Source organism: Pectinophora gossypiella, unplaced genomic scaffold (assembly GCF_024362695.1).
Source record: "Pectinophora gossypiella unplaced genomic scaffold, ilPecGoss1.1 Pgos_65, whole genome shotgun sequence".
NCBI lineage: Eukaryota > Metazoa > Arthropoda > Insecta > Lepidoptera > Gelechiidae > Pectinophora > Pectinophora gossypiella.
This window is the reverse complement of record NW_026063275.1, coordinates 161176-181783: the sequence shown is the minus strand read 5'-3', so window position 1 is coordinate 181783 and position 20608 is coordinate 161176. Positions and strand designations below refer to the sequence as shown.

Genomic DNA, 20608 nt, shown 5'->3' with positions numbered 1-20608 from the left:
TTTGCTTACATTCTCCAATAATATCTATTGTTATTTGTAGTGTTTCTTTGAATACCGCCGTTTGCAGTTATTTTTAGATTCGTAAATTATCTTTCATAACATTTTATAACAGTATTGACACCTATTCTATTGTATAGTTGTGTGGGAGCTACGTAAAACTCTAGATGTAAAAAAATATCTTTCTAGGGTATTAATATAATATAAGTTTATTGCAAGTTACAAGTTATTAATAGTTTTAAGTTTTCAAGTTACTAATAGTTAGTAATAAAAACAGTACCTACATTATTATAAAAGTCTGCAGAGCCTTTCAAGTCTCGGACCCATCGGATGAATCACGATTCAATTTATATGCGTCTGAAAAAAGTTGCGATGTCGTGGGCGGTAGCACGGGCCACACCGCCCGGCTGTAGTCATCCTGGTACCTACCTGTTTTATATAGGTATATAAACCATTATGGTATGCGTAGTAGGTATCTAACTTATAGACTATTAGTTAAATCCCTCTTTCATAAAGCCAAATTTACAACTTTTAGTAATCGGTGCTATTAGAATAATTGCCACCGAATACTATGGTAAAGTTTTCTCGTTAATTTTGCAAATAAAACTAAAATTCCCATGTCCCGCGGTTGGGTCGTGTGTAGCGTGCGGTACGCCAGCGGAGGCTTCACGCGAAGGTGATCGCGCGGCATGGCCTTGGAGTCAGGGCGGCGCGGGCGCATCCCCGCAACGCAACCGTTCAGTTTGAACTCTACCGCCGCGTCCGGCAGACGCGGCTACAGTGCCGTCTACAACACACCCCACAAAGTAATCAAATACAGTGCAAGTGTCTGTGACATTATTTTAGTGCGTGTGAACCTATAAATCAGCCACCATGGTCGCCGGAGGAAAACAGGTACGAGTTACATAACCAAGGCTGTGCCACTCGTGGTCGGAGTTCAAAGGGCGGCTTCGCTCCTGCAAACGTTGGCTGACTGTTTAAATGTACCTATCGTACCTACCAACTACAGAGAGATACTACAAGATAAGTAACGTCCTTTAAGGACTGAGTATTGTAGAAAACATAAATTGAATTATTATTCTAATATAATTCTACATTTTCCTGAAAGAGTCATATAATTTAATGGTACATTTCCGGCATTAAAGTTTAGTAATTATTTCCAAATATGATGTCATAGAATTCCTTTCAAAGATTATTCGCCTTCACTATCAGGATTTATAACTGCCTCTAGACAGCAGCGATACCTATTAGGTGTTGTTGTTATAAGTAGTTATCACTTACAGGCACGTAACAGCGTCTACCTAGCAACAAGTTCACAAGTTGTCTCAAGCAATATATTATAAACCACGATTAGGTCTCGAAGCATCATGTTGACTCTAATCATAAGTCATGGTGATGTCATCGCCGCACCGCACATCCAACATGGGGTCGGACTCACTTTTATTATTTATTTTGCATCGCGCAAACGGTTGTAACCGTCTTTTTATTCCCCATCCCTATCCTTCCCACTTATAAGAAAGAGATGGGTTGGGCCACCTTTCCTGTTTTGCTGGCTCCCTGCTCTCGTTCAAATCATATTTTAGCCATGCAATATTCGTGATACGTAAATTTTATACTGCATTCTTATGTCCTTATCGCAAGGGTTTTATGGCCATAGTTTATTATGTACTTTTGAATTATCAGAAATAAGAGCCTTAAAAAAGAAAATCGTGACGATTGCGTAAGCTTCTTAAATTTTGTTGGACTATGATTATGAAAATGTTATATCTTATCTTTCAGTGTGATCAGGACGTTAGATGGCTCGGTAAGAGCTCCTGAAATGTTGGTAACATTATCATTGAATCACTAATTATTACAATGATTAAACTACACGTCTATTACACACGTCTTTTTATCTATTACAGAGAGCAAATTACAAATGATATTATGGTACTGACCTTTTGAAGCGACATTGACTTATGCACCTGCATCGTGTTTGAAACAGCGACGGAGGTAATTTTTGCCTCATCGTCTTTACTTTGGTCGTGTACATTGTGTGTAATCTCAAGGTTTTCCTCGTCTGAAAGCCGGTTTCGTGGCAAAAAAGTACTAATCATTCGTTTTATCCAATAGCCTGGGATCTTCGTACATAATACCCACAAAAATTACCACTTCATAGTTCGAAAATGTCACGAGTTTCGAATTCTCCGGATGCAGAACATATCAATAAACTCGTATTAATTCTACTAGAACTGATTTGTTTTTGTCTAAACAACGAAGGCTAACTTTTGATGGTTTGAAATCTACTTCCATAAGCAGTGTTGGCAATCAGTCTTATATATTATTAATTTGCAACACACTGTGACAACTTATAAATAGTTGCGTGACAATTTCCGACGTGGTGTCTGCAGTGCGCAGTGCGATCAGGCCGGTGTCAGCATTGGCCGGTGGACACGTCGGTCATTCATCACATATCGCTGTACTTGAATTTAATTTGACGGTCGATATGCTCTGTGGCCATGTAGCGCCGTTTCACTTCGTTTCACCCGCGCACTATTGCGATTTCTACAAAAGTTGGGCGCATTTCTTTCTCCACCTTTACAATTTTACTTATGAGTCGCAATCTGGAAATTTCGATGTTTAATCTAATTACAGTCAGCGTTTTTTATTAACAAGTTTAGTCTGTGAAGTTCTTCATTGTGCGTCTACTTTTTACGTGGTGGTTGGGACTTCTTTTCTGTTGTGTTATACATTGCCCAATCTTGGTTTATTCATCGTCAGCGCATCCGCCACGTGTCGTAGCCACCTGTCGGGCCACCTGTCTTTCACCCGCCCGTTGAACACCCTTCACGTCCCTATTACGAATGAACCCAAACCCCTCTGAACTGAAATTTGAATCTAATTCTACATGGTTACTTCCAAATGTGTTCTGTTTGATACGTCCGCGGCGTGCCTCTACAACTAAACCCGACTTACGTCGATGTAATCTTATTATGTGACCAAAATGTTCAGGATTTGCAGGACTATAAAGGACTTTTGTTTTTAAGTACATTACCTGCTGTCGTCCTTCCGACCTACCTGGTTTTTTAATCCCCGTCCAATTAAGTTTGTCTCACTGTTGCATTGGACGTATCATTATTAGTTATATCTTTATTTTATTTTAATTATAATGATTTTAAGTTCGTGTTGCATTTTTGAATAATTGCACCTTATCTGTATGTAGGTAGTTAATTATTACTAATGCACACCTTTTCGTGTCAGTATTGTTTAAAATATATCTTAAGAATTATAATAGGCACCTTGGAAGCGGCATTTAAGTGTAGTGACTTGTTTCATTACTATTGCACACCGTCACGATAATTACGTACTGAAATCAACTAGTCTGTACCATTAGATGGCTCCCACAAGAAATGGTCTCCATAATTATGGCTCACCTTGGACACCATCCACTCAGTCACTTCCTACTAGACGTTAGAAAAATCTTATGATAATGGACGAACTTTAAAGTCGTTTCGACAGCAAACAATGCTGTGAGAAACACATTTGGGTTTTGGCTAAATATCCCAAAAGCATGTTATGTAAATGAGTACAATAACGGCGCTCCTTAGTCTTTACTTAGCTCTATGCCTCGTAGCTGAAGCAAATCGCCGCAAGGACACATTTGTCACTGGCTGTAACATCTTTTAGGTATAATGTTATTCATCTTGAACAATATATACATGCTTGTTTTACCTATTGTGTGATGTTCTCAGAAATTGAATATTAGCAAAACACGTCAACTCGATGTTAAAAATAGTAGTAAACGTACAGATGGTTGCCATGTGAAACAAGTTGCTTGTAATAATACTGTGTGATATTTGCCTAACAGTGAGAGCAAGTCTGATTCGAGCTTAATTGACTGTTAGGTTTTGCATATTCATTGAATTCACACTTGGATGTCGACTAGCCTAAATAAAACTTAGCCAATGTTCAGAGTGCAAGTTCTCTTGTAACTCTGCTCAGCCCAATAGGAATCACTGGAGGATTATTTAAATGATTTCTTGAGTCGACTTGTGGTAAAGTCATCATCAGATTACCAGACGGGACGACTTCCTCATTTATAGTTAATTGTTTTTGTACGAGTAAATCTTCTCAGTAAGTGTCGGCGTAGGTTGCGTTAGAATAGAACAATTAGTATAAAGAGAAAATTAAATCGGAAAAAATCTGATTCGTACGGGACTTATATATATATACGTATAGACGACGAGTACGTATACGTTGGGACGTATATTTGATTTGATTTGACTTGAACCTGCAGCTCTCAAACCGGGAAGAACCAATCATTACACAACTGGGTCCTCATCCGGGTCGTCCCGGCTTGACTAGATCTGCGGGTTCAAGTCCCGTCCTGAGACAGACTTTTTCGGTTTAATTTTCTCTTTGTGAGTTTCCTTAAGCACGAGTGAGGAGATATATTACAAAAATCCTGTACAATTAGTATAGCTACTATAACTGAAGTTGTTCTAAATATCGTCTCATTGCTGAAGTTATAGTAAACATATGATGTCACCGTCGTATCTCCGATGTTTGCGGTGGCTCCGCGCACTCTACAAACATGGCGGTTTAATTTTGTTGCTGCTTAACATACTTACTCATCTGCTTGGTTCCTGGAATAAATGTGGCTATGATATTCTATTTATAAATATAATGCACCGTGACGTCAGTTTGCATTACCTATTATCGTATAATGAATATTATGTCATCCTTCACTTGTACATATTATAGTAATATGCACACTTTTCCTTCCTCTCTCCAGAGTTATATTGGTTTACATCAGACCGTTTTATTTTCCATTGACACGGTAGAGTACGAAGTTTTAAATCAGCATAATTATAGCATCACTTTTGCTGTGTCACTCCGCCACAATGCAGCTGCATTGTGTTCACGTCAACACAGATTACGACTGAAGATTATTATATTCCCGTTGCCATGGTTCACTGCAGTTTTATGGTGAACACGTGTAAAATACCATCCATCAGAATAGGCTAGTTTCCAGCTAGTCAAATCAGTTACTCTTTACTAAACGTCAAAACACGAAATTAATATGGAATTTGCAAAAAGCACACTCACACGTATTATTACGTTTTTATTGATTAAAATTCATAAATAAGTTATAAATAAAAAAGAAAAAGATTTTCGTCAATTTTAGATCTGTCTTTATTTAGCAATCAGAATTTCATAATTTATCTTGAACCTGGTACACGACCCAATAAGCCGTAGCTTACAGGAAACATTTGAATCTTATAGATGTGCCTAGAACCCACATGAAACTTTGTTTTTTGCCTTGCGTGATAGATAAGATTTTCTACAACATGGCCTTACATTCATAAGTAAAATAACTTACAAAACAGATTAGTCAGCACGACTTTATACTGTGCGTTTCATATTGAAATAACATGAGTTAGGTATTACGATAACGGTAATGCGTGACTGAATAAATTTTTGTACAAGCAATAAAAAAATCAAGATAAAAAAGATTAAGTATTAAATAACACTATATTCTTGTGTACCTTGCTCTAACATGAAAAATATCTACAGATTTGTGTTTCATACCACCTAATTAACGGATTATGGGTATGAGCTCATTGTAATGACCGTATGTATTAGGTATCTCATTTACCTCCAATTTTCCGAATGTAAATGAAAGCGTAAGGCCATGTTGCCGGGCAAATCGGCGCCGTTGCACAAACATCCGGAGTTTACTTAGCCGATAACGGTGTCGCTAGATTCCCTTATCTCGGCCATTTCTCAATGCAGTGATTCATCGCGATAGCGGCCACCGGCTAGCAGTTTCTTGCTAATGTCAACTAACTCATTTCAAATTCGCATCGGACCTTTTGTAACTCTACCATCAATTCCATATGACCTTTCATTCATATTACTTTGATATAAGGTCCAGGGAGGTTTAAAAGCCACATCGAGGCAATACATCTAAAAAATCAATATTTACATTTGCGCATATAAAAGTAAGTGCGCAATGTACACTTTTTTGGATAAATTGCTTCGATATGGCCTTTTTAACCCCCCAGATTCTTTAGTTCTGCAGAATTATAATACCACAAGTTATGAATGTCTTCAGCAATAAATCTCCTGTCATATTAGCTCCACGCTTCGTTTGATGTTACCAACGAATAACATTCATCTTCTAAATTAATATTGGTGTGTTATAATGTGAATGTATCAAAACGTACGACACTTGTGCTTAGTTACTTGGCACAGAGCAATAAATTAATAAACCCACAAGACGGTTTCGCTACTCATTGTCCATTAAGCACTTGCCATTGTGTCATATCCATATGAATATTCCATTTAATATGATTCACATTTCTTTGTCGATGTGCTTACGTGTCGTCTATCATTTCCAAACAATATGTAATACATAAATTAAGATTTTACATTGTTTTCTCGGAACGAATACATATTTAATCGTTCAGCCAACACACCTCCTCGATCACAGCTTATTTATTCTGTTTTTAACCTTATCGAAGTATGAAAATAAAACAGCCGATGCAAAAAAACTGTTCGTTTTATATTCAAAGGGTACTTACTTGTGAGTAATGCGGGCTCGGAGTTAAATCAGAAATAACAGGGGGAAAATCAAGGCTGAGACGACCTCGCTGGCTGGCTATTAATGAATGCATCGCTGCAACTGGCGTACAACCTACCCTCGTGTTCAAGTAATACTTGAATCACCACTATATTGTATATTACGAGCTTGCGTGGAGCGCTGTATACCCATTGTTGCAGCTTCCACAGATAAAATCACGAACAACGCTATTGTTAATTTTGCAGTGATCGTTTCTTGTAATGACTATACTACTATACGAGGTGGAGCTTCCCTGTCATTAACAAGTCAAGTCGCCAGCCGCAAGTAGCCGCTTGTAACAATAGCACTTGTAATTTTAGCTAGTTAACAGCTGTGTCGTTTAGACTGCGGATGTGGTTTTAAGTTACTAAGTAACCCAAGAACAAAATATATGGCTAGTCAAGTATTGAGAATGTTCTAGAATCGTCTCAATCATTCCTTCAATTATTAAAATAAGGATGTACACCCTTTCATGAGATAAAATGAAAAAAAAAGAAAAACAATGTGTAGAGATGCTATTCCTAATCTCGTGGTCTCCATCTCAATGACTGATATGGAAAACAAAACCTCGAATATAATCTTTTCTTTTATTTGCCGCATTATAGACGGGACATAATGCATTGTAGGGATTGATAATTATATCACAGCAGCATAACTTTACTGATACAATTACCCTATGTGTATAATATTAGTTGCAGATCGCTCTGTTTACAGAAGTTACATAGAATCGTGTATGTAAACACTAGCAATGACATAACCGCTCCGGAAGATCACATCCGTTTGGCACACGACCACCGCCGTATATAATTAGATCCGACGATTTACGCTTCTCTATTTATGAGATGATACTTTTATTTTTATTCTTCCACTTTCTATAAAGGGATTTAATAGCCTCTGACGACTCCCCAGCCTACTCGCAGCTGTCGGTTTTCTTCAGTTTTATAGTCGAGATACTAAATGAAATTAGTCTCGTCTTTATTTACACAGTCTTCCCGCTTTATATCTTTTGGTTTCTGTCGCTTAATCAAACATTATCTTCTCGGTGGCGGTTCATTTCGTCATCGTCAATCTGTGGTACTTGTTGAAATACGATAGCATCTTAACGAAATGTGATCACAAAGGTCATGCAACAGGTTTTGGCCTCAGCAGTACACTTGTTTACTTTCCTGTACATACTTTCCTCTTTAAGAACTTTGAACACTTCAAACTGATTCTTATCTTTTTATGATAGTCCTTCTATCAGCTATGGAATTATAAAATTGGCATTAAATATAAACTTTTACTGCTGTCGCCGTGTTAAGTTCTTTTATAATAGCGTCATGGTTGCTGCGATGCGTTAACAATAGTTTAGATCAATGGGCGTAGCGTCGGTTATGAAAGTCAACATTCCGAACTAACGTGCTCCGAGTAACGTATTCATATTGCGTTACCAACTAATTGATGCAATAACATTATGTGCATGTTTCCCCTCCTACTCAACGGTATCGTTGCATCTTGTGTCCTTTCCTACAGTTTCATCACCATATATGATTTGACACCTAAGGTCGTGGGTACCTTTGCGGTCGACTGCAAGGGCGTACGACTTGCGTTAAACTGGCAATAAATTACTACCTTTGTCAATGCTTTAATGGATCATAATAATACATCGTAATATAATCTCGGAGTTTACGGAGAATAGTAATATTTAATATGGTGATACCTGCTTACTTTAGTAATGAATTCTTTCGATTTGCCGTTACAGCATAAGAGTGGTTTCAAGTTTAAAAACCACTACACAGCATACGACCTAGATAAACCTTACCTTACGTTAAAAGGATAAACCACACTTTCAGTAATTCGAATTTTGGCGATGCAGAACTGTCGTTTTGAAAGGAAACTCCTTTCACTTTTTGGAACAACATTTTTGTACTTCAGAAAGCACTCAATGTACCCAAATAAAAATGTTTCCTATGTTAGCGTAGGCTAGGTATAGCATAGGCTAGGTAAGCCTGTTCCGCATTTTGTTCCACGTCGTCACTTACATCCAGAAACATGACAATTGTAAATTATAACGACAATTCAGTATATTGCGGATCGATCAGAAATATTCTGAACATTGTATTGTAAAATACAATTTACGAAATGTGAAATACGAAACTATCTATCATGAATCATCATCATTCTATAGCTTCATCCCATATAATTTAGGATTAGCTCAGCTGCATTCTTCTTTACTTTGTGTCATCTCAGGGAAATTAGCAAAATTGTTGTGGATAATAAAATAGAAAAGATGTTAACGGTTATTTTGTTGACGCAGATGAACGTCCGCGTGACGACGATGGACGCGGAGCTGGAGTTCGCGATCCAGCAAACAACGACCGGCAAGCAGCTGTTCGACCAGGTCGTCAAGACCATCGGCCTGCGCGAGGTCTGGTTCTTCGGACTCCAGTACACCGACTCCAAGGGTGACCTCACATGGATCAAACTCTACAAGAAGGTAAGACTTTGTTCTGCTGCTTTTGAATTTTTGTAGTGCCTGTGTACTAACAATTTTGGAGGGAGCTTCAGTTTCTGGCAGAGTTTGGTAATGGAAAAACAAATAACGAAAAAGAACTGACGGACTCACCTGATTATCATACCTAAAGAAGAAAGCAGGGCAAATAAGCAAATATTTACTTAGCCCTTTTTTAACTTTTTAAAGATAACTTCTACTTTACAATGTTTGACTGCACTATTTTGCTTTACAATCGGTTTCCAACGAATTTATGGTGTTAAAGGAGTGTAAAATGTTTGCAGTAGATTATTTATCAACAGCGGCCATTCAACTGCGGTTTATCAACATTCGCTCAATGGAGTGTTTACATTCGGGCACGTGGACACTTTCCTTCCACTTCCCAGTTATACCGCGAAAATCCCACAAACAAAACATCTCTATTATACAAGCATGATCATCTACAAATGTTCAAATATAACTAACACTCCAAAGAGAGAATGATATTTATAACATAAGACAAGAAAATTAAACGGATCTCACTCAGCTTAAACCGTAGCACCACAAGCAACGCCGCTAGAATTATGTCAATGAGTAAAATATTGTCGTAATAAGCCGTATTTATTATCTGTTTCACTTTAGCAAATAAACTATACAGGTTTTCCCAATTACATAATGAACATAAAAGAAAGATTACATCATCGTCTAAAGAATATAATACAAACACTTAAAATGTGTGTCGTTATATTTTATTATTACATGCTATGTAAATTACGAAAGCGGTCATCACTTTTGTATGTTACTTTTCGTCAATAATCTTATCATCGAATTGTTAATAAATACTATGCGATAGTGACTTACGATAAGTGACACTCCTAAATCCGGCTATAATGGACATCTTGCTATTATCAACATTCTTTAACCTATTGTTTAATTAGTTCAACTAGTATTCCAATTTGCTAATGTTTGCAGACGGAAAATACGAACAAGTTCGCCCACATAGTATAATATAAGACGATTTGGACATCGATCACAATAAAAACAACATTATTGGTTGCCAGAAAAAAGAGTCAAACTTTTTTATGGCGGACATCGTCATCGAAGAGTACAAATAATAAACAAGAGCTTAAGTGGAGGTCGACAGGACACTCGGGTAGATGGGCAAGAGGTTGATGTGTTAAAGACGAAACGCGGCGAGCAATTAATACAACAAGTATTTTTTTCTAAAGGTCTTATTTGCAGTACCGAAGTTATCTTCAGCCACTAATTGCATTTGCCTTTTAAAAAAGAAAGTTATCAGCCAACGTCCTTTTGAATATTCATAGTTTAGTGAAACTTGTTGTCCTTACTGGCGTAGGAGGGTTGATTGTAGATTCGGCACTCGTTGACATTGCTTTACCGGGTCAATGTCGAACTGGCAGAGGAAAACACACAATACATAAAGTCCGTGCAATGAGGAGACAAAACGACGGAAACAGCGAATCCGACGAGAATTGAACGTCTGCCAAGGTGGCTCGTAGAGGAAGTCTTTGTTAACAGCACCTTGTGTAATCAATTGTTGTTTGTTTTCGTAGAACCTTAGAAATATGGTAATGACAATTAAATTTTTAAACAATTGTTATTATTTAAATAATATTCTGTTTGACAATGGCTCATGTTACATCATTTGCCTGAAAATAACTATTTATTGAGGAAACAAAACCAATTATTCATCAAATAAGTAGAAATATTGGGAAAAACAACGTGACTGCAAACAACTTATTAAACAAAAAAGCACAACAAGAAGCTAGTGGGGGAATCGAAGTGAGTGCTCGTAAACTTACAAATTAGCAGGCATAACAAATAAACTTGAACCTGTAGTGTGTAAACGCATCGGTTCCGCTAAAAATAATCGTTACATCGAGCTCGTCCGCTGCGCCCGCGTCCGCGCCCCCACCGCCGCCGCCGCCGCTACGATCGGCGCCTCCGTACGCAACATGCGAATTATACTGTAATGGCAAGCCAATAATGATTGGAGCTAATGTCGACAAACACGATGAAGCTGATTTATAAACGGATTATATAAGATCAACAGTAGAATTCTACGAAATTTGCCTGATTTCAATTAAAGAGAAGTCGAATGTTTTCATGGCAACCACGGATTAAACAGTGTCAATGAATTTGAAAAATATGCAATAAGGAAAAGACTGGCAGGTAAAACATAATTACTTCATCAATAAGTAATTTATAGTAAACGTGTCACGTGTATTTATACAATAGCTAAGATCGTAACCATTGTTAAAAGTATGCTTTAAGTACGTGAGTCAGCAAAGCACGACCGCACTCAGCTTTCCATTTGGTTGGTAGACTCTTTCGTGTCTTTGTTAAACTTAAACATCACGTAGTTTACAAATAGTCAAATTCATGGTAGTGTCAGTCTTAAAATTAGTGATATAATCAATAAACATTGAGATTAAAATTTGTTATTTGCCGTATAAAATTGTTGATGCAAATCCTAGAAACAAAACTACCTTCAGGTATTTATATTAAAGAGTGTATATCATGCTTGTCAATCATGATATGCTATGAAAAATCCTCAATATTTTCTAACTGATTGCGTCCTTCAGTTGGATCTAAGAAAAAAATAATGAGCAATAAAACGGTTAAATGTTACCAGAGAATTTGATAGACTTATATCAAGGCTTTGCTCTTGCCTTCCGTGAGTCACTCTCGGAAACATGTCATCAACCCGGTAGCGTCTACTATCGATTTATACGTGTGCAGAATGTCTAAATCTTTATTTTAAAATATTCAAATTCGTACGCTTAGTACTGTAGTATGCGCTTTCTCTCTTAGAATGTGCTGTCTGTTACAGTAAGGTAGCTGTCAGAACGTAGAATTGATCTTTTTAAAACCACCCCTTTGTGTTTCTGGAATACAACATATAATAACCCTTTTAAGTATCTTAACGGTTTTATCTAACTCTACGTAATTAACTCTACTGAATTCTATTTATAGCTGTTATCGTTACCGAAAATGTGAACAGCAGCTAACGTTTCCCATTCTGAATTATCGCATCCCGACCGTTAACGGTCACAATTTAATTGAGCCGCCCGCCAACCGTCGCTACAATGAATCACAAATCCACATTGTGCTCTGCTTTATCTCGATGATATTCATACACTTTTTACGTTTATCCTATCCGGTGTGTTTCCGGATTATTTACAACAATCTCTGTCATGACCATTATGGCGTGCTCATTTAGATAGTTGTCCATAAAAGCAAAGTAGCTCCATTCCCTATACATGGCAAAAATTTAATTGGGTGTTTTTTACTGCTAATTTCGGATTTTTTGTTTGACGTATTTTATTGTGGATTTGCTTCGGACCGTATTTGTACTACATAGGCACTCACCATCGGCCTAGTCCGTATAGAATTCGAAGAAACTCATCAAATCTAGTCGGTTCTGAGTAAGTCGGTGTTGGTTCTGCGGGTAAAGAACTTTATGGTATCGACCTCTATCAAGTATTACCTAATCACTTTTAAAAATATCTTGTCTCATCTTTGCAAACTTTTTATGTTGGTAAGAGCTATTGGTGGCACAGTTGTCTCGAAAGAGACTTTTTGAATGTGTTTTGTTTTAAAAGTACGTTTGGTTATTCATGTCTACCTGACACAGTCTATTGAAGCATCCATTAATACAAGTATAGGATTGCTGGCGTTGGCATTCAGAATGGGAATACAGCGTAGCGAGCACATTGAATTGGATTACCATTATATTGTGATCGATACTCGACATCGTACTACTTTTACAACCACTTCTGTTGTACTTATCATTTAATCCATTTGCAAATGGCAACGTTGTTCTTTAAAGTGTCCAGCGAGAAGAATGTGCCGCGACTAGAACAGATTCTAGTACGCCTCAAGGCTGCCGTGTCCTTGTTGATTCTTGTTTTGTAACGGAACCCTGGTCAATGTTTATACAGCCAGTAAATTGGACGTTTCAAAGAAACGCGATTTTTCGAATTTCTCCAAGACTGAACGCTTTAGTATTGACGTGACTCCTTGTTCATATGAATTGTTACTATTTAAGTAAACACGCGATTATGTCTAACTCGTACATAACTTGCATCAATGTTGTCACGGTACATTTTTTTATATACATCGTAATTCACAAATACATTTTTATTGGTATTGTTAACATTTCTTGTTATCACTAAAGAAGAGTTTGCTCATTGCTAGTTTATTCGCGTAGTCTCCCGTGCGCGCGAAGAGTAAGCTAATGACGTCTTTCAACACGATGGAGATGTCATGAAGTTTGTCTAATGATTAATAATTTCCAAGAGTACATGGTTGTCACTAGTTACTAGTATTGTAGTCATGTGTCGCGGTGTCGCACTTACGTAACCGGTACCCGCGCGGCCTCGCCACGCGATAATCGTATGTGGCAATGCCGCACGCTTTCCGACGCTTTTCCTACCACTGTCGCTGACATTATCTTACTTTTTTGTTTTTTTGCGCCTAATTGGCTGTTTTTATCATTACGCAGCATTACGCAATATATTCACTGGAGATTTTTTTTTTTCGTTGGGTTCCATATCTTGGAGTTGATGCGCTTATTCTTATGTTTATTTGAATTCTTGTCCACACCGGCTGGCCATCTTATTTCACATAGGCTACTAGGTTTTAGTTGATTATGATATGTCATATTTTCCTTTTGCATTTGCTTACTTTATTCATTTTATACGGTTACGTTGATTCATCTAATACCGATCAAATCCAGTGTGAGTAAGCCGATGACGTTATTGATAAGTCTACTAACGAGAATGTACAATTAATGTTATCGCGTTCTTAAAGTTTGACTCACTATTCACTAAATATCATAGTGCAATCATCCTTAAGCAAAATATCGTGTTTCGTTAGCGGTAATATCAAATAAGTTGATGATAATTTAATGGGTTTTTTTTTTATTATAATAATATTTCTTAGATCTTCAATCGCCTGTTGGTTTTAAATCAAATTTATGTTCAAATGTACCTACAACGAAAGTGAAAAATTTTCAGCTTTTCGTTCTAGTCTAAATAACGTGTAGTCCGAGTATACAAGGCACAATATTGTACATTAGCGAAATCGAATAACGTCGGTCGCGAAAGTTAGGTGCGTCAAGTGGCAACTAGCCATAATTGTGTGATTTCTCCGCAGTGCGCGCCCAGTGCCCGCGCGGTATAATGTCACGCGTATCGCTTTGGATGTCGTCGTTCAAATCAATCATGTTACTCACATTTTGTCGAACAAGCTTCATTATTATAGGGTGTTACAAACTTGCCTATATGGATGGAACCAGCGCTTGACTGCATTCTATTGATTTTCAAGTACCTAATCAGCAACATTGTCAACCACTAATTAAATTGTCTCAATTTCGTGCACCCAAGTATCAAGCAGACGGAAACTCACGTTTGTTGTTCCAGTGATCATACTTATAACGATTTGGTCTTGTGATTATTCGATAAGTTTTTATATAAATTCCCAAATCGCCGCCTACGCGTACGTCAGTATTTATTTAGTCATCATCATTCTCTATACCATCGTCTGAATCGTGCGTTCGTGTTTGCTATAACCATTCGAACCTTGGATTCCGGTTGTCATTTTTGAATTCAACGCATGCCCTTAGCTCACCTTATCTTGCCGCAGGTAAAATGCCAAGGCCGAATTCTCCACAATGATTTTGATTTCAGTCGCCGTTATTTAATTTTTACAAGTCGTGATAATTTATTTTATTTTTCTACTGATAAAGCGTGAATCATGTGATTCATCAAAATTTCCGTATCGTGGTTGCGGTTTGCTAATTACGTCAAGAAGTCAGACAAGCGTTAGGTATGCTAGAATAATTCTATAGTATAAAAAAATTCAAATTCTTGCTATTTAATCAATTTAGAAAAAAACGTGTTTGCGTCTATTTTTGTTTATTTTCGCACTTACCATAGATTGTCCTATACAATTTACGTATGTGGTGACGATCGTGACTAACTTTGCCCACATGTTGGTGAGATCATTCTGCAAAAAACTCACAATTCGTACATTGTTCAGAATCCTCACAGAAATTAGTCACATAATTGCCGCCCAAACCAGCCTCAATCTTAAATATGTCATTATTACTTTTGCTATTAAAATTCTTAAGTCATTTTTCAGACTCTATTATAAGCTTTCTCCAAATTCTCGTTGCATAATTAACGCGAGGTTCTGTTGTTTCACGTATCATTAAAACTTATGAACTCGTTGAGATAACTTTCTTTTATATGACAAAATAGGATCATTAAACACACTTCATGCATATTAATGGTTTCATCAATTTCAGATTGGATTGTTTTTGTTCTGCTACGTGAGCAACGCAATCGAAAGCTTTGCCTGGATTGTACTATTCTATGAACTGTTTTTCATTCATCACGAGCTCAAATATAATCTGAACAAGATTTATGTTCGTAGATTCAGCCTCGTCTTTGCCATGATTGTAAATAGCATTAAATACCCTCATCCGTATTAGGGCTGCCGGCAAAAAATATTAACATTGGATTGGAGAAACGGAAACCATTCAAATCACCAATGATCATTTTTAGAAGCGTTTTCTTAATTGTATTGTGTAATAATCGTAACTCACATTATAGAACTATGACACAATAATCGAATACTTAAATAGACGAAGGTCACTATTTATTTATTTCGCGATAGGTCATTCTAATATTACCGTGAGCAATTGTGACTTGATCGTTCCATCCACCAGCTTAAAATATATTTCCTCGACAATTCCCGTATGTGGTCAGCATACAGCCCTGGTGCTGTGGGTGTAGCAGGCCGGCACGCGATCTCGTTCTCCGGAGCTGCGCGGGCGGCGGGTGGAATGCTGGTTTTTGCGCGATAATTATGATGATCGCGTACGGAGCACGGCCCCGATACATGCAGTGACGCGCCCGCGTTGTTGCGTCACGGATCGCCTGCCGATATCTTCTGTTCCACTCTCCGACCACCACCTTATCGACAATAAGATTATCCACTCTGACAACATTCCACGGAATTTCACACAATCCACATATTTTATGATTACAATTCAGCTCGACGTTTACGTCATTGTATTTATTTGTAACAATATTGATATCTGCTGGAAACTTATAATAATATTTTGGAAAATGTCACTGACACCCGTAAATTGAGCAGATTCGTTATGTCAGCGCTTTTAAAATACTTAGTAAGCAAATTGAACATGAACGCTAAAAATATCTGTCGATAGTTGAATGGGAAACAATGAAACATATTATGATTATCAGATTATTGTACCGCTAGATCTATAAACTAGTAAGATAAATTCGTTTCAACTTATAAACGATGCAAAACATATGTGAAAAATCCACGTATGAGATTGCACTTGGAGAAAACTTATTTGTTCTTATGAAGAATCTTACAGCCAAGTATTTACGGGGATTTTTACTCGTAAGTAATGACTATAATTTTGCGACTTTAACAACTTATACTTGAGTATCGTTGCAGAGGGTTAGGCCAAATCGGCACATAGGAAGCGCGGTCAGCGAGGCGAGACGCTGCGGAGCGCCCGCGTGACCCCGTTCCCACGCCGAATGCTCCAGCCAGGTGCGACCTCCCACCGGAACAATACATGTCCTTGACTCCACCAAAACAAGTACTTCGTATTCATCTGTGCGCGAGCTCTTAACGTCGGTACTAGATAGACTACAATCGCGGATCAATGGAAACGTTTGCGCGACTGACGTCAATCCCTCGATAAGTATTGGCGAGATCAGCACACTACAATACTTGTCATCCATGACAGTTTGGATAGTGGTCTTACGTCAGAATTTGCGTATCAAAGTTTATATGAGACGATTTTAACAAATTGAAATCTTTGAATTGGGAATTGAATAACATCTTCCGTGTATTCGAGGAGTTAGTTGTTGCAGGCAAATTATTAAATAACTTGTTAACCGCTTTCAGCGTCAATGAAAGCAATACACGAAACGCAAGATAACCGCTCTAGCCAACTGTTGAGTTAGTAGGTCAACACGCGAAGAACAGAAATGCCGTAATATGGTACAAGCCGTGGCGTGGCACAGACGGGAGAAAGTGGCGTAACGGCTGCCTGGTGACGACCTTGTCTGTCTCCTCTGCAGTACACACCTGCGTGCCCTCCAAACGCTAATACCCGAACCATCTTGATTCGTAATCTAAACGCTCGGAACAGGTTCTCGGTAACCCCCCTCTTGATTGGGTAAACCTCGTAAGGCACCTACATTTTAACTGGCTCATGTTGCATCCGTAACCATTCATCGGTAAGGAAAAAAACATTGATTTTCCTCTGCAATTCTCATCTAAGAGAATTCACATCGCGTTCGCACTTTTCTTGGTAATCGTGTCAAGCAACATGAGAGAAGGGTCGCGCAAGGTGGCATGACGATGGCGTCGTCCGGCAACTGGGTTAGCGACACGCGACGCCGCAGTATGGTCATCTCTGTCACACCACACAGCTTGCCCCGTGCGTGTGCGAATGAATTGATGGCGAAATATCTCACGATTATTCGCAAGTTTCACATCTAATCCAGATTGATGTAATCACGTACGCGTAACGTGTTAATGCGACATCACCATGTTCTAGTATTGCTTCTCATGTATTCCGGATCCCGTTCCCAGTCCATTCAAATGTCAACTTCGTTATGTGCAAAGTTGAAATCTTGATCAGCGTAGTGCATTACGCTACATTATCTTGGCATGCGCGCATAAGAACAGCTGATTGTGGTGGTATCGCGGGCGTGGGTTCAACGACCGTACTTTCGCCGCTCCCACGGCTGGCTGCTGCGTTGCTCAATCCTCGGCGGGGGCCTAAGACGTCGCTCACAGCCGTGCAGACATGGAGATACCTCATATTTGAATGTATTTCTGCGGTCGGATGCTGGACATTTTAGCGCTCCCATTAACACCTACACGAAGCCACCTGCGTGGCGCGCACCTGCTTCACTGATTTATTGAATCGTTTCAATACATTTATATTTGTTTTTGTATTGACGTTCGTTTTAATTTTAATACCTTTTACAGCTTGTAAATAAGATAAGTTTAATCATGGACTATCACGGAATGTTGATGATCTAAATTTCAATTGTATCCAAACATGACATTGAATCTGGCATTCACTGCAGAATGAAATCAAGATAAATTGGAAAAGTTATCCAATTTAGCCACTTAGAGTAACCATTTCATCGTTTTTACAAACATGATTTCTGATATTCTAATTCTGTTGAATCGTTTGTGTTGTTAACAAGCCGGATTCGATAGTGGAAAAAACGGCCAGATGTATAACTACGGCGATCAAAAAACTGGTGTCGCCTGAAGAAGACGATGAGGAGACCGCTTACGATAGAGCTGACGACTTGGTAAGCGAGGGATCCGACCAGCTAGAGAACGTAGACACGCTAGAACTTACAACAGAGCTAACTAGAACCTATAACAGTGAAGAATTTAGGTCAAGAACCTGCTAAAGAACCTAATGATCCCAGACTTATAAACAAAAGCGTAGTAAAGCTCGGTTATAAAACAATCACAGTCAAAAGATAAGCTTGTTGAAACTTGCTCTTAAATACCGTCACGATCTCTCATCTATCGTAGCCTACACCTAGTATGCTCTAGAATTCCTGTACAGCCCCGTATGATCGGTAATGTCCTTGCATTTCCGCTGGTTGTGTCATCATCACCTGTAGGTAAAACAAACAGGAAAATTCATCGACCTCACAATTCCCTACACGTTTTATACATAAGGCAATTTCGTGTTTCCTGCACACGTTACACATCGGTAATGGCTCTGAGATCACCCCCTTACTAAGCTAATACATAAATAAGTGTTCGCTAATATCCAATAATATGTATAAGTTATTTGCTACGTGCAAATATAGTCAACACGACGAGATTCGATTCGACACGTTCGTCATACCAATAGTATTGCCACTTCGCTTGAATATTGTAACTTCAACGTACTTATCTACATATATGTTAACAGATGTATTAGTCTGTCACTGAATATTATTCTAGTCGACAAATGTAACGCCAGGTCCGTAATTTGACTATTGTGCGTCAATTAAAATAGGCTGATTACGATAACATGAAAAAATTTCGTAACACCAATCGCCTATCAGACAACAATCTAATTTCTAACACATTTTATCTTAAATGATTATTTTACATGGATATAAATATATGTGTTAGAATATTACTAATAAGCCAGCGATAATAATTATAGGTATTTATCGCGGCCGGCGTCGCCAAGGCTAATCTTATCTTGCATCTCATGGACGTATTACACACACGATAACATGTGTACGGTGATCCTCCGTGTTGTGTGATTTTCGGCGGATTTTGCGGCACTGTAACAATTTGTGTGGTACACTGTATAATGTGTATAAAAATGTTTAATGTAGCAACACTTATCGCAGTTAATTTACCGTAAATAGAAATTGTGCTGTGTTTCAAATATGCCAACAACAAGTGTAAAAGGGCAAGGAATACTCAAGTCTGATGCCAGGCGTCTTACAACTGAGCTAAATAGATCAGTTAATGAGTGCGTTGACTCCTCGACACGACATAGTGACATTACTAAGTTAATTTGGAGTTTTTCTGCTCTTTAATTGATCCTAGTTGGAACAGTAATTATAGTTGCAACTGAAAATGGGGACAAGACTAGTAATGAGCTGTCTGTTCAGTCAGTATTGCAATTGCAATTATTGTTAGCGTCATTTGATTATTTGTACTGTGAAACCTTACAGATTTTTTTTGCTAAACACTAGATTTTCGCCGTAAAAACGCTTTTTCATCTATAACATAATTCTAGGTACTTTCCTTATTATAAGCTAGAACTAACTTGTCTGTAACTAAGTAGTGATGTTAGAATATCATGACTGATCATATAATTTAAACATATTTACGTCCCTAAACAGTATGAAGTGATTAACAAAGCTTGGAAAAAAAGTACACTCCCATCTGAGTTATTATCTAAGAGCTGTTTCCGAGTGGTGAAGACCAGGTGTCCCAAAACACAGTACCTTCCTAGTTTGGGTTCCTGTCTCTCTCATAAGTCCGTACATACATAATAAGTTAATGTAAACTGTTCTAAAGGAGAAAAATAAACTTTATTTTTTATTATTTAATGTTACTATATTGGTGAAGATTGTGTATTTCTAATCTACCAATGAGTATTATTCCTGGTCCTCTACATAATAATTAATCGCTTACCCGTCCGGTTGATAACAGCCTGTCTCCAAAAGCAGGATTAATACATCAACACAATATTGAATCCAGTATTGATTATGACCGAGGTGTTAATGTTGCCACGCGCTGGCGCTGAATTGTAATTAATTGTTGCCTTTTTAACGCTTCTCTGGACGTGTGGGCACTCTACGAAGTCAGGGTCTCTACCATTCTCCAGATGGGTAAGATATCTCGATTCTGTGTGGTATGTCGTGTGTGGTTGCCCTATTTCAATGTCTAGTCTTGCTTGTATTTGTTTGCCCTAT

At 38.0% G+C, this 20608-nt stretch overlaps 1 protein-coding gene across 2 annotated transcripts in view; it reads left to right on the top strand.

Moving 5' to 3' along the window:
* The window catches only part of LOC126381591 (moesin/ezrin/radixin homolog 1-like), a 33343-nt gene that overhangs the window by 2804 nt on the left and 9931 nt on the right, over nucleotides 1-20608 (top strand). Inside the window, exons 1-2 of one of the 2 annotated variants that reach the window (XM_050031055.1) lie at nucleotides 728-891; nucleotides 8898-9077. In XM_050031055.1, the coding sequence (XP_049887012.1) occupies nucleotides 871-891; nucleotides 8898-9077 (201 nt within the window). In that variant the 5' untranslated portion in view covers nucleotides 728-870. Of the gene's footprint in view, nucleotides 1-727; nucleotides 892-8897; nucleotides 9078-20608 lie in introns of those variants that run through there. The other variant, XM_050031056.1, reaches the window with a different exon arrangement.